Below are 13872 nucleotides of genomic sequence, written 5' to 3'. Positions count from 1 at the left end.
CAAGAAAAAGACACACCGAACGCTAGTTCTAGCTTTCGGTGTGTTTTTTTCATGTTCCTGTCCGTGTACTTTTTCATGTTCCTGTCCGTATCCATTTTTACGCGCTAGTGTGATGTCCTCTTATAAGAATAACCAACTAGCCCAGCTTTAATTCTGCCTTAAATAGAACATACAGGAAGTCTATATTTTGAAGAAATGTCAAAAATGTTCGAAGGTAGGTGCTAAATCGAAATTGCCAAATCTTCGTTTTCGACCTGCTGAAAGACTATATATGAAACGCAAAATTTCCCATTCTCTTCCAGGGACAAGAACAGCAGAAATGTTGCATTCGATAAAATAAGGGTCATGCTTTGGGTGTCGTATACAAATATTCTTGGAATAATATTATATGCCGTGAAAATATTTACTCGACACTCATTTTCTAATAATTTTTATAGTTTAACTGAGGCGCGCAGTTCGTTTTTGCTGTCTTCTTAGTGAATATGGGCGGTAGATTATCTCGTTACAACAAGAATCATGGCTTACGTACAGGACGTACTTAATCTATGAACGTTATTTACAGTATTTGCAGAAAATAACTTCTTCAAACGCTCCAAAGTATCATATAGTGCCGTTATCCACACTGTCTCCCAGAGTCCTATGCGCGACAACGAGTGCAAATTCTGTGAAATTTGGGAAAGAGCGGGGGTATCTTTCGGTGCCATATATACCGTAGCATTACCGCTACCGGTTTAATTAGCAGCATTGTAAATAATTACTGAACTTTCCTTTCATTAGTATTTTCGTTCGTTAAACGAGCTTCGTATTTGGTTTTCCCCATGTCGTCGGTAAATTAAGCAAGCCATTTGTTTATGATTGCTTGAACTAAGGGGAGTGCCATGGATATTCCATAGGCAAAGTTCAGTGCATGGGAGTTTATTTGGGCCTTTGGAATAAATTAAGTATTGAAGTGCTGCGGATAGTTATAAGTGTGTTAAACGAGCAGCACGAAATTTAGCCCGCTGCCGTCATAATTGCGCACACCATCGCGATCAAGCTTGGCAAAAAATGTGGCAGCCTCTCTGGTGCAACAGTATGGGAAGTTAAATATGTGTGCACCAGGTACAGCCCTTGTAAAACAAACGCTAATATAGGGTTCGAAGATGTCCAACGACTGTTGTGTGCAATGTTTTCCAATTTCCCGAGCGAACTCTGCTCTAAACTAGGTTTATTGGGTATTCACAGAGCACTTTGCTCAAGAGGAACTAGATGGCGCTTTCGGCCAGGAGCCTCGCATTGCCTCAGGCAAATGCGTGAATGCGAAATACCACTTCCACGCTGCTACAATGCGTTCAGCCGTCTGAATTGCAACTGGTTGATGGCCAACGCAGTTTCATTCATTCATGTTGCAAAATGTGGAACGGTAGAAGGAAGAGGTGCAGTAGTTGGCTGCACAAATAATGGCTGGGATTTAAGGTATGGAATGAACACGTGTGGCCAAGTTCACGGATCGCTGCTACACGGGGACTGTTTGTGTTGCTGGGCCTTCGCGATGCACGGCTTTTCTTGACGACAAGAAAGGACGCCCATCCGCCAGCGCTGTCTTCTGCTTGTATCTCTAACATGCAAACAGAAGACTTCAGCCGGGTAACGACGGCAAGAGCAAGTGCATACCTGATGTTGCACGGTGACAAATTAGGAGATTAGCGCCGCTGCCTGGTGTAGTAAGTTCTTCGCGCGTTATCTGAACGCATGCATGCCAACTCACACTCAAACTTACGCCGTCTATATCGCCCACGTAACAAAAGTAACTGAATATGCGTGCTCTTCAATCATTGCGCCGATGCATGAGTGACGACTACGCCAACAGCGCCCGAATGTTCGAAGCTGCTTGTTTTGTGACAGTAGACAGAGTAAGCGAGCCATAATACATTTTGTTATGAGCTATTGTAAGGAACAGAGCATATGCTTTGCGAGCCTTGGGTGCGGCAAGGACAAAGTTACCGCAACTGCGCTCACCTTCGAGTGATTAAGCAGAAAATAAGTGATATATTGACGGCGCTGACGAACGCTAGTCAGTCACAAAACAGCAAGCCGCTGCTTCGTTGTGATTGGTAAATAAAGAGAGAAGAGCAACGGACACTGATCCTGATTTCATCCAGAAGCGGAAAGTTTGGACACTTTGGAATACAGTTTCAGCTCCGCTCCTAGTACACAAGCAACGTATACGCTGCTCGCACCGTTTGCACAAGGCGCAATCAGCTTAGAAAGCACTTCCATGTCCTCTGAAGCTACGGAAATATTGTCGTGTCGTCCACTCACTCACTTCTCAGGATATCCGCCGAAACAGATGCTTGCGAAGCCGCACCGGCGTCATGCACATGCATTGTAATCAGGGAGGGAACGGGGACAGCTAAGGCAACCAATGGACGCATAACCACGTGATCAAACATACCGGCGCTTACGGCATCGCCGTCCAAAGGCACTATATTATGTGACAATGGGTAGTATTATGACCGCAGTGCGTAGCGAAAGATTAACGTTTATAGTTCAATTAGGAGCGTTGAAAATATTCCCTGAGCTCTCGTACTGGCGGTATTTTATTCTAGGTCACACGAAGCTGTCAAGCCTAACAAGCACTTTCGCCCAAGTTATTGCACGTGAGAAATATAGTCATTCATGTTGAAATAGTTACTTTTATTTCATAATTTTTTATTGTTATCGCGCTGTAAAATGCCTATACAGTTTCCTTCATCTTATGCTATTCCTTCTCCCTATGGTGCGCCTCCCTTCCCCTCCCCGCTACCTCTCTCAATCCTATTTACACTGTTCACCACCGCGTGCATCTATTCTTAGAGCTATAAAAATGCGTGAAAAAGACGAACCAATAAATTTAAGGAATTACACAGAGAGGCACGGAAAAGTATGTATGTTGCCGCCAGGATGGTCTCTACAACGTCTCCTGTCGGCACAAGAAAACCGAGCACACAGCCAGCTTCGGGTGACAATTAGGCCATTCACACTTACGTGGAATCTGGCGTCTCCACGCTGTCGATGGGCCTCCTGGAAAACAGAATAACAACGCAAGATTTGTTGCACACACCTGACGGAGTTCCGCATCACTTTCGATACAACTTTGCACATACAGGTTTCAATGCAGTCTATGTGCCTGAACCGTTACAAGAATCCCAGATGAGAGCCTGGCTAGCGCAGCATAGCAGCGGTTTGAGCGTGTTGAAGTTTCTTAGCCATAAGATAAAGCCTACTAGTGCGCACGGTTGGGGAAAACATTTTGTGGTGTTAGGTGCAAAAACTACGATATGATTATGAGGCACCCATAGTAGGAGCTCGTGATTGATTTTGACTACCTGGGTTTCTGTAACTTGCACCTAATGCGCAGTACACTGGCGTTCTTTCATTTCACCCCTGTAGAAATGACTCCACCTCTGCCGGAATTTGATCTAGCAGTGTAATTTCATAGCCACTGCGCCACAATGGTGGTTCTACACGGATTGCCTCAAAAAGAAAAAAAAGGCATCTTGGCATCCACGTAAGCCCTGGAAGTGGTTGCTCACTGACTGTGATCATCCGCACCTGACCACGAGGTAGCCGGTTTGATTTCGCTCCGCGACGGTCACATTCAAGCGGCGGTCGGATAGAAAGATGCTCGCGTGTGGATTGGAGAAGTTCGGGTGGCCCAAATTAATTAGGAGCCTCTTTATGGGGCATCTCCGAAAGTACCGCTGTTGTTTAGGCGTTGAAATTGGTGATTCCATTGATCCACGTAAAAGACCACGGTTCGCAAGTGTGTGCAGAAACTATTGCTGTAGTGTGGAAGAATTCAAGGCCATTCGGGCCTGCCAAGGTGGATGATCAGCGGAGCTGTAAACATCGTCGTAAGAAATGTTCGCAATCACCGATACAGTGTTTTCAAACCACGGTATTCCAAGCTGAAATTATTCCAAAGTCTGGACGTCAAATTGACGTGGCTGTTTATGCGAACGAGGGCGGGAACCCGCGATGTTTTTCAAATAGCCAAATCAGCAGCCTTCATCTTTGCCGGTAGCATCTTTTGCTTGCTTTTTTTTACTCCTAAATAAGCCGGGTAGCAACTTTATTTTAGATAACAGCGCTGACAAACACAACTGTGTGCTACTGAAATCAAAATTGCTTTGCAATTTTTTGACGCGAAAATTCTTGAAGCGCACTGCCAAGTGAACGCAGGTATTCGCATTTTTCGAACCACAGCCTCACATGCGTCAATTCCGCGTCCAATCCAGTTTGCTGTGCGCACGTAAGATGGCGGCTACATGAGAACAGCTGAGAGGTTCTATGGCCCGCATTTAGTGTATCTCGCCCTTAGCACTGCCAGATTAAATGAAATCTGGGCGTACGAGATGTCATTCCGCCCGAGAACAATTTTGAAAACGGCGAACATCATGGAAACTGCGAAAGCCTAGTGTTTTGATGCCCATGCTAGAGTACCTAAAGTTGGCATACATAATATTTCCAACTCCAGAGAAATTGTTACAAGACTTAGGAGGTTTGACGTAGTAGTTCTGCGGAAAACCGCAAGGTGGAGAGAAGTAATGAATAAAGGGAAATCAGACATCCACCCATTCGTAGCAATTGCTACAACGGAAACCCATACGGGTTCCTCGAAAGAAAAGCCTCATAGTTGAAGAAAAATTCGTCCTGGTCCGGGACTCGAACCCGGGACCACCGCCTTTCCGGAGCAGCCACTCTACCATCTGAGCTAACCAGGCGGCTAGCAGATGGCAGGGTGGAGTTGAATTTGTCAACAACACGAAGCAAAGACAAGAGTTTGACGTATTAGTTCTCCGAAAACACGCAAGGTGGAGATAAGTAATGAATAAAGGGAAATCAGACATCGACCCGTTCGTAGCAATTGCTACAACGGAAACCCATACGGGTTCCTCGAAGAAAAGCCTCATAGTTGAAGAAAAATTCGTCCTGGTCCGGGACTCGAACCCGGGACCACCGCCTTTCCGGGGCAGCCACTCTACCATCTGAGCTAACCAGGCGGCTAGCAGATGGCAGGGTGGAGTTGAATTTGTCGACAACACGAAGCAAAGGCAAGAGTTGGACGTATTAGTTCTCCGAAAACACGCAAGGTGGAGAGAAGTAATGAATAAAGGGAAATCAGACATCAGCCACTGCTACAAAGGAAACCGTTTCCTTTGTAGCAATTGCTACGAACGGGTGGATGTCTGATTTCCCTTTATTCAAGGCTTAGGAGGGTATTGGAAATTCGCTACTGGCAAACGAGTTGTATATTGCATACCACGATTTGGTCGCCTTTAGATGTCTTATTAAGTGCTGTTTACAGAATTGTGATATCGTTTCTTTTTTCTTAACCGAGTTCTACAGCAGCAAATATCATCGGCAAGATTTTCCTTCCAAGATTCAGTATTTGCTATTGACATATTCACAACCTAATTGAATGATCTGATTTGCACATTCGCGAGATATACCTTTTTTCTTTTAATCTTAGCAAATGGAATCGAAATCGGTACAGCGGATCAAGAGAGAAGCCATATTTTTGTTCTCATGTATCCAAACTGAAGCCCTTGAGCTAAATCTAAAACAACGTCTCTGCAAGATGCGCCACTGCCGGTGCATGGTCGGGCAAAAATAAGCTGCGCGCCGCTTTGTCTTGTACAAAATTGGAGTAAATTATTTTCTTCTGTCAGCCTCGTTTGTCCTGATTTTTGTAATGCGTTAGCATTAAGAGGTTCAGAGTGGAAAGAATTGTGTGTGTGAAGTGTGGAAAGCCGGTGACATGGTATAGGTAGAGAGCTGAAAAAAGCGTGAACATATACAGCGTGTCCCAGCTAATATTAGCTGGAATTTAAAGATATACAGATGCCGCGTAGCCAGACGGAACAAAGGTAATGTTGTTTGCCGTCGCTAGGAGATACTCAAACGATATTTTTCATTCCACCTAATTAATTATTACGCTTCCCTAATATTTTATTTAGATGAAAAGTGTCAATGAGAAAATTGTAGAGCGACATGAAAAACTCTCGATGCAGCCTTCTGTTGCTGAATACGTGCAGCATAAAAGGGTTTTTCTGAGCGTAAAAGAAGCCCGCAAATGCATGCAAAATTGCCACGCGACTGGCAGCTCGAGGCATATTACGTGTATTCGCAGGCTTCTTTCACGCTCGGAAAAGCACTTTAATGTAGCACATATTGAGCAAGCAAGCAAGCGCACACACACACACACACACACACACACACATATATATATATATATATATATATATATATATATATAGCAAATGATGCGGATGTTCTCCTGAAGAAATCGCCGATTACGGCACTCCCTAATGCGCTATTTGAGCGCAGCTGTCCGCGTGTGTGTTCATTCCGCGACATATGGAGGTATCGCACCAACCTCCGCACCGATTGCCAGAGCCACAGCGTGCGGCGCTATGTATAGGGTGATCATTTTTGTTTTGGTATTTTTAAATAGCGCCTGGAGCAGATCGAGCAATCATTGTCGTTGAGCTGGATTATTCCAAGAGGCCGACATTACAAGCACCGGAAATAGAAAGACTTGTTCGACTAATCAAAAAAATACTACTTAACTTGCTAATTACCTTAGGGGTCATATTGTAATCTACGAATTTTAGCGGGTGAGCTTCCAAGACGTGTCCACTTTAAATAAATTTTAGAGTCACACCAGTTTCGGGATATTACTTCGCAAAGTGTGGAACGTAATACATTGGTGCTCCAGTTGTTTGCTTCAGTGAATGAGTGACCGTTTCGTTAAAGAAGTAAGCGGAACGACAGGGAATTTTTACGGCAAGTTTGATGGCGCAATCTCCGAACTGGCGTCATTCTGGAAATTAATTCCAACTGGAGACGCTTTACATACTGACCGGGTAGAATGTGTGAATTGCAATATATGACGCAAAGTAATTCAGTCAAAATATAAGCAGTGTTTTTTTTAATTGTTTTAATATCTGTTTTGATTTGTCGTGCATGTAATGTCCGCCTCTCTGAATAATCCAGCACATGAACTAGGATTATGTTATTTGCAGCACCTTATCATTAAAAATTCAATAAAGCGTAATATCGTGAAGCCTATATAGACCGGCCACACAGTTGCCGCTTTCCTGCGACAGCAGCTTATGCAACGTAATCTTTACAGGGAAACGACCCGCCGCGGTGCCTTAGCGGCTATGGTGTTACGCTGCCAAGCACGAGGGTACGGGATCAAATCCCGGTAGCGCTTCTGCATTTCGATGGCAGGCGCAATGCGAAAACGCCCGTGTCCCGTGCATTGGCGGAGCGTTAAAGGTCCCCCTGGTGGTCAAAATTAATCCGGAGTCCCCAACTAAGGCGTGCCTCACAATTCGATCGCCGTTTTCGCACTTGAAACCCCATAAATAAATCCCGTGAAATGCTTGCGAAGACGGGCTTTCTGGTTCTTTCTTTTCCCGTACCCCGCACGGCCGGTGCCGCTGCTGCCGCGGGTGGATGGATGCTATGAGCGCCTCCTTCAGAACGGGGCGGTGGGTTGCGCCACCAAGTTCTCGTCATTGTATTGCCTAATATGCTACCTATGTTTAAAGAGAAGGAAGAGAAGCAAAAAAGGACACAAAGAATTGAAGTCACCAAGCTTCCTGAACCCCTCTTCGGAACCTTGTCTTCGTACGCTTCTGTTGTTTGTGGTTTGCCTAGTTTTCGTCCACTAATCTTCCAGTCAACTCGGTTTAATCTCTACTGCGAACATCTAAGAAAGGGCCTGTAGGAATCCATTGCTTCTGCAATTTGGATGACACAAAACTGTTCATAGCACAGATAATGAATTACTGGCGTCAAAAAAGAAAACACGCTGCTATGTGAAAGTCCTAGGGTTAGCTAGAGTGCGGTTCCGTTCTGCTCGGTTTGCTGCCAGAACTCTCTGCAGACTGTTTATAAGTGGCGCCGCCATTTTGCTATTACTGCACCGTCTATCGTTCGGCGTTGTGCTGGTATGTGGAAACAGCACGTTAGCACAGCAAACATGCTGTTGACAACGAGCGGCACGCTCTTAACGGGATAGCGTTAAAAGCCGCATGTCACAGAAAATCCGATGTCGGTGTCCGGTGCCTCGTGAGAGAAATCATTCCGAACCACGCAGGCCTTCCGCGTGGCCCAGAGGCGTTACGGAATTAATTGAAGTTGTCTAAGTGAAAAGCGTCAGAAAAATCGTAAAGTACGACTTACACACAACCTAAAAACATGATAGGGTCAGATAGTAATTTTAATACACGAGAACGCATCATTCGGTTACGCAGAAACCCAAACACAAACCCCTTTTCCAGCGCTTTGATAATAGCGACAGCGGCATCCCCTGCTCTGTTCGTTGCAACACCATCCAGATGGCGCTCACTTCCACGCATCCGATGCGGCGGCGCGCGGAGACGAAGGAAGCGAAAGAAAGAAAAAAAACATTAAAGCCTGCCTTCGTGCATAGCGTTCGCCGTCAGCGTTTCCAGGTAAATGTTACGGCAACATAGTCTGCAAGTGCCGGGAAGCGTGAGCAGCAGTCAGGGAACTTTGAATGCTTTCACGCTCCACTCTTACTGAAAAAGCTTAAGCGTCCTCTATATTGTTACGTTTTGATGCGAAAGCGTCAAATGGCTCTTTGAGCGAAAAAGCCATCATGCATTGTCTGTAGCAGCCTAAATTTTCATTGGCTGCGCCTGTGCGTCCGCCCAAGGAGTTTCACCTGCGGTTTAAATGGTAAGGCATCCCTGCAAAGTCAAATACCATTTGCAGTCGTGACAGCTTTCCGAAAAGGACCTTTATGGCGAATTTTATCTTAATTCTAGACAAGATTTCATAATGGTCCAATGATGTTTTTACCTTTGCGAAAAAGTTCTGTAATTCATTTGTCCACCTCAATTCTCTAGCGGTAAAGCTCCACTTTTTCATGAGGGTCACGGTTTCCACAGCGGATAGATCTTGTACGGGTCTCTCGTAGTGTAAACCACACACAATTCGAAGGGCGTCATTAGTATATGGTAGTTGGTGTTGCTTAAAAACATTCCTTTCGTCATTTCTAGCTCTGTTCTGCCTGTTAAATGAAAAATGAGGCAACGGCATGTCTAAGCTTCTTGCAAAATACTTTCACTTTCCACCTCAGAAGCGTTGTAGATGCTGAAACCGACACCAGTCGCTTCTTGAAATTGTAATCTGGACTACATAATGATCTGATAAAAGTGCAGAAGCTCCGCTCTCGTAGCTTTCTCTTCCGTTCCGGGGAAAGTTATGTCGCCAGGCATACAGAAAGCGCAGGTTGGACGCCGATAAAAACACTCACAGGTAAGAACTGGGGCTGACCGTATCGCTGCTGCCTTCGGCAGAGATCGGGACGCGGTCTGGAGGCGCCACCGCCGCGTCGGCAGCCATGACCCCTCGGTCTGGGCCTCTCGTCCTTGTTTTGCTGCCTTCCTTCTTTCGTGGCTTCGCTGCAGAAGACAAACGGCAGGTGTGGAGAGACGAATTTGTGCTTGGAAACAACATCCGCAGTTAGCAAGTTGCGTCACACATGTCGCAGAACAAAACGTTATCGACAGAGAAATTGCGCTTTCAGCGGCACTCGTGCTCCGTTACACATCAGCGAAGTAAAGATATCGCGAATCAATATAACGATCTCTCTTCATCAACAAACAAGCACATTCTCGCTGAGTCACAGTATAGCGTCCTATCAGGCATTCTAGCATAGCGCGGTCAGCTACTGAACGCAGGATGCAGCGATGCTAGTGCAGTGGCGCATACCTTCGACCCGTCCACTACATGCGCACTCCAGGTATACGTCCACCGCAGCGACTGGTGGTGATGATAATGAAGCCTCATTTAATGGCACAAACCCACTAAGGGGGATAGGCCGCGAATAGGGTGGTAATATGATTCGATAAATAAAAGAAATTGGTTAATAAATAACACAAAAAAGGAAAATAAATATATAATCCAAGATGAAAAATAAACTGTGAATACATGAGATAAAATATTGATAAATACTATAGTAAGCCTTGCGAGATAGTAATACCAAAAAAAGAGAATAAAGAAATAAATAAAAAGGATATACTTAAACTTGAGTAAGTTAAATTCTGAATAATAATAGTAAGATTGAAACTGTGAATTTGTGCTTTTTCTTTTTGAATTTTCTAAAATGAAGTAGAAGTAAATCAATTGTTGAAACTAAGAACTATTAACAAGGCATTCTTTTTTTGCCACATAGAAAATTATAAATGCCTAGGCAAACGTTCCTGTGGCAATATCCCAATACTGTTGCTCCAAGGGACTGTATAACAGCGCTGATTAAAGGCAATCCTTAATGTTGAAGTGGAATTTCTAGACAGTTTTCGATGAGTAGAAAACCGCCGATATGATAATAAAAATTATCCATAGATTCCGGTTCATTGCAGAGGTAGCATAGAGGAGCTGCCACCAGACCACTTCTGTGCAAGTAAAAATTATGTGTTGGAATACGGCAACGCAGCCTAGTAAATGAAACTTCGAATTTCCACTTAGGACACCACTGCCGGTTCCCAGAATAATTTAGGTGCAAAAAAAATTTGATTTTGCTAATGACAAGGCTTTTTTGTCTTCGCTCAAAGAAAATTGCCTATATCTGGCTGCAGTGATGTGCGCAGTTGCCGGCAGCACAGATAGCACCGGACGTGTTAAAGAAGCTCGTGCTAAGGAATCGGCTATTTCATTAATAATAATGTCTCGGTGGCTGGGAACCCATGCCATATGATCTAAACTTAAGTGAGGTGGAGCTAATGAATAAAACGTGTTCAATTCTGTCGACTTTGTAAAGGCAGTAAGTGCGCTGCATACCGATAGAGCATCTGTGACGATAATAACCCTTGTATGAAGGGGTAATTTCCGCAAGGCAAGAAATATTGCCACAAGTTCGGCATGAAAGCTTATGTGCAATCTGGTAGGCGAACTGAAAAGGACCAATCGAGGGATGGTGAGTAGATACCCACGCCTGCCTTCTCTTCACACGAAGACGCATCAGTCGCTATTACGTTTATTTCGAAACGGGCCAAATAATCTTGTAATCAGTCGTTCAAATATATTGTGGGCAGAAATTTCGCACTGTGTGGAAAAATATCTGCAAATTCAATTTTGAGCGACCCCGGAGACCTATGAAGCGGAATTATTTCTCAAAGGCGAACATTTAAAGGTACTAATTGTGCTTGCACAAATACAACTTGTGGTGTATGCAACCATGACCACTTGTTCTCAAAAGATGGACTTCATTCACTAATAAATGCATATTCTCCACGTCGTAGCGATGAGTCACAAGCTCTTAAGTAGGCCTGAACCGTAAGCATGCGGAATCGCGTGTGAAGAGTAGGTAGACCCGCTTCCTGGTATAACACATTATTAGCAACAAATTTAGGAAGACCTAAACATAGTCGAAGAGCTTCTCTTTCTAACAGAACAAGGGGTCTTAATTTGTATTTTGCACTTCCGGGGAACAAAACACAGCCTAATTCTAGAATCGGTCGTACATACATACGATAGATCATAATTAGTATTTCACTTCGCATACCAGAACGTCGGTTACTGACTCTACGTAGTAAACCTAAGGCTCGTGTCCCCTTCGTTTCAGTATTTTCTATGTGAACGACAGTGAAGTTTTCCGCCATATATCATACCTAAATATTTAAGCGACTCTACCTGGGGAATGGTTCACTGTTCAAATACTAATAACTGTAACGGCCCGGAAAGCGGAAAAACAAGGACTGCACTTTTGTTTACGTTTAGTGACAGATGCAGATTGTGAAGCCAAGTCTGTAGAGTACAAAGGTACGTTTGCAAAGACAGGTGAAGGAAAATAATGTCTCTAGCTGTCGCGAAAAATGTAATGTCATCTGCATAGACATACAGATTCACATCCTGGTGCAGTGGCACTGAACTCATGAATAGGTTAAATAGAATAGGAGACAGAACAGCCACCTGGGGCGCCCGTCTTGTGTGATCGTACTTTCTTGAAGAAAACCATTTTGAAAACAATGAAATTGCCGGTTTCTCAGAAATTCAAAAATCCGTGCCATTATGTATCTCGGAAAATTGTAGGACTGTAATCTGTCCAGCAGTGGAGAGTACACAAAGCTGTCATAAGCTTTTGCTACGTCAAGAGTCACTAAAGCACTAACTTCTTTTCTATACTGAGCAAGTTGGATGCAGCATTCCAAATCTGCATGCGAACACCAAATGGAGAGACCGGGCTGGAAACCTATTTGACTTGGGCTGAGTAGCGAATTTTCAGATGTATGATCGATCGTACAATCATATAAAACTCTTTCAATTAGTTTTATCATATTTGACGTAAGAGAGATAGGCCTAGTGTTGTCAAAGTTGTAGCCAGCCCCTTGTATTTTTAAGCAGCAGTATAACTTTATTTGTCCTCTATTCTGGTGGAATACAACCATTTTTTAGAGATTAATTCACTGTGTTCAGAATGTCATCAGAAGACATTTCAAACAACATTTCAAGCATGGCATTGGAAATGTCGTGAGGACCTGCAGCTGAGGCAGGCAGAGACCTAAGGACATTGGAGAGCTCTGACACTGTGACTTCCACAAAGTCATCGGCGATGGGAGGAGGCCTTAGTGGCCCATTCGGCAAACGTGATGTTAAGCGTCGCGCTAAGCCCTTTCCTATGAATCCTAAAGCGACTGGCAAAGTATAGAACAACGTGCGCACGTACCTTCGACAGCACCACGAGAGACGACGATGCGGCGTCCTAGTTCGTCGATGTAGCAGTGCAGCAGACGGAACAAGCAGCTGGCCGCACATTAGGGCTTCACCGTGAAGGAATTCGAAGCGGCGAGCCCTGGCCCGTGGTGCGCACGACGCGCGCTGGACGCTCACTTCTTCTGCCTCTTCTTCGATAATGCGACGGCGAACAGCTGATTCGCCAATGCGACTTCATCTCTCTTTAAAGAAAATTGATGGTCGCACGGTCCAGGTGTATCAACTCACGCACTGTGCGATATGCGCCTACATTTACTTCAGCACGATGCTAATAAAGCGTAGTTGCCTGCTACACAAGCCTGCGAGCATCCAACTTGGCCGTAGCAAGGATATCAGTGAGTGAGCTACAAATCACCGTAGCTACGCACGATTGAACAGTTGTGGAACCATGGCAAAGGCACTCTTCAAGCTTAACGAAGAACTACGCGCGGAATGCAAGCAAGAGGTCGTAAAGTGTAAAGACATGAAAGAACGCGACCTTCGTACTGAAGTACTAGAGCTGCGAACTGAGCAGCGGAATATGACTAGCGTTATTGAATTTGCTCATCTAACAGTCGAGTGAAAAAGTTAGGTGCTGCAGTCTTGGAAAATGCCGAACAAGAAAAACAAAATTAATCACTTCGAGCAAAGTGTACAGCCTTTACACTAGAAGTGCTGATTTGGAAAGGAGACTTGTACTCGCTCAGCTGTACTCCCGAAATGTCAACCTAGAAATTGAGGCTATTGCTCGACAAGAAAATGAAAGTGCACTACATATTCTATCCATGACTGGAAGTCCCATTGATGGGCCAATTAAGGAAACAGACATGCAATCATGTCTTCAGGTGTCAAGGCGCGAACCCTGACCTTGAACCCTGTCAAGAACCATGACCGATCAAACATCATTGTACAATTCAAATCAAGAGCGAAGCACGACGCAACTCTGAGGAAAGCAAAGAAACTCGACTAACAAACAAAGATGTAGCAATGCATATTTCGCCATCAATTTACATCAATGAGCACTTTTGGGCGACACTGAAAAGATTGCTTGGAATGGCAATAAAAAACATGCGCACAAATGGAAGTCGGTCTGGACAGGGAACCGTAAAATTTTCT

The 13872-nt window shown here is 44.5% G+C and overlaps 1 protein-coding gene across 8 annotated transcripts in view; it reads right to left on the bottom strand.

Moving 5' to 3' along the window:
• Positions 1 to 12897, bottom strand: part of LOC135900699 (uncharacterized) — a 50900-nt gene extending 38003 nt beyond the window's left edge. For 4 of the 8 annotated variants that reach the window (XR_010563925.2, XR_010563924.1, XR_010563926.1 and 1 more), the window contains exons 1-3: positions 12731 to 12897; positions 9340 to 9467; positions 3007 to 3042 (exon numbers count right to left, since the gene is read on the bottom strand). Coding sequence is in view for 5 of the 8 variants with exons in the window: in XM_065430244.1 (XP_065286316.1) it covers positions 3007 to 3042; positions 9340 to 9408 (105 nt within the window). In the remaining 3 variants the exon portion in view is untranslated. Of the gene's footprint in view, positions 1 to 3006; positions 3043 to 9319; positions 9468 to 12730 lie in introns of all 8 variants that reach the window. The other 4 variants (XM_065430243.2, XM_065430240.1, XM_065430239.1 and 1 more) reach the window with 1 other exon arrangement.
• Between the last annotated feature and the right edge of the window lie 975 nt (positions 12898 to 13872).

Source organism: Dermacentor albipictus, chromosome 2 (assembly GCF_038994185.2).
Source record: "Dermacentor albipictus isolate Rhodes 1998 colony chromosome 2, USDA_Dalb.pri_finalv2, whole genome shotgun sequence".
Classification (NCBI taxonomy): domain Eukaryota; kingdom Metazoa; phylum Arthropoda; class Arachnida; order Ixodida; family Ixodidae; genus Dermacentor; species Dermacentor albipictus.
This window is presented reverse-complemented; position numbering and strand designations above follow the sequence as displayed.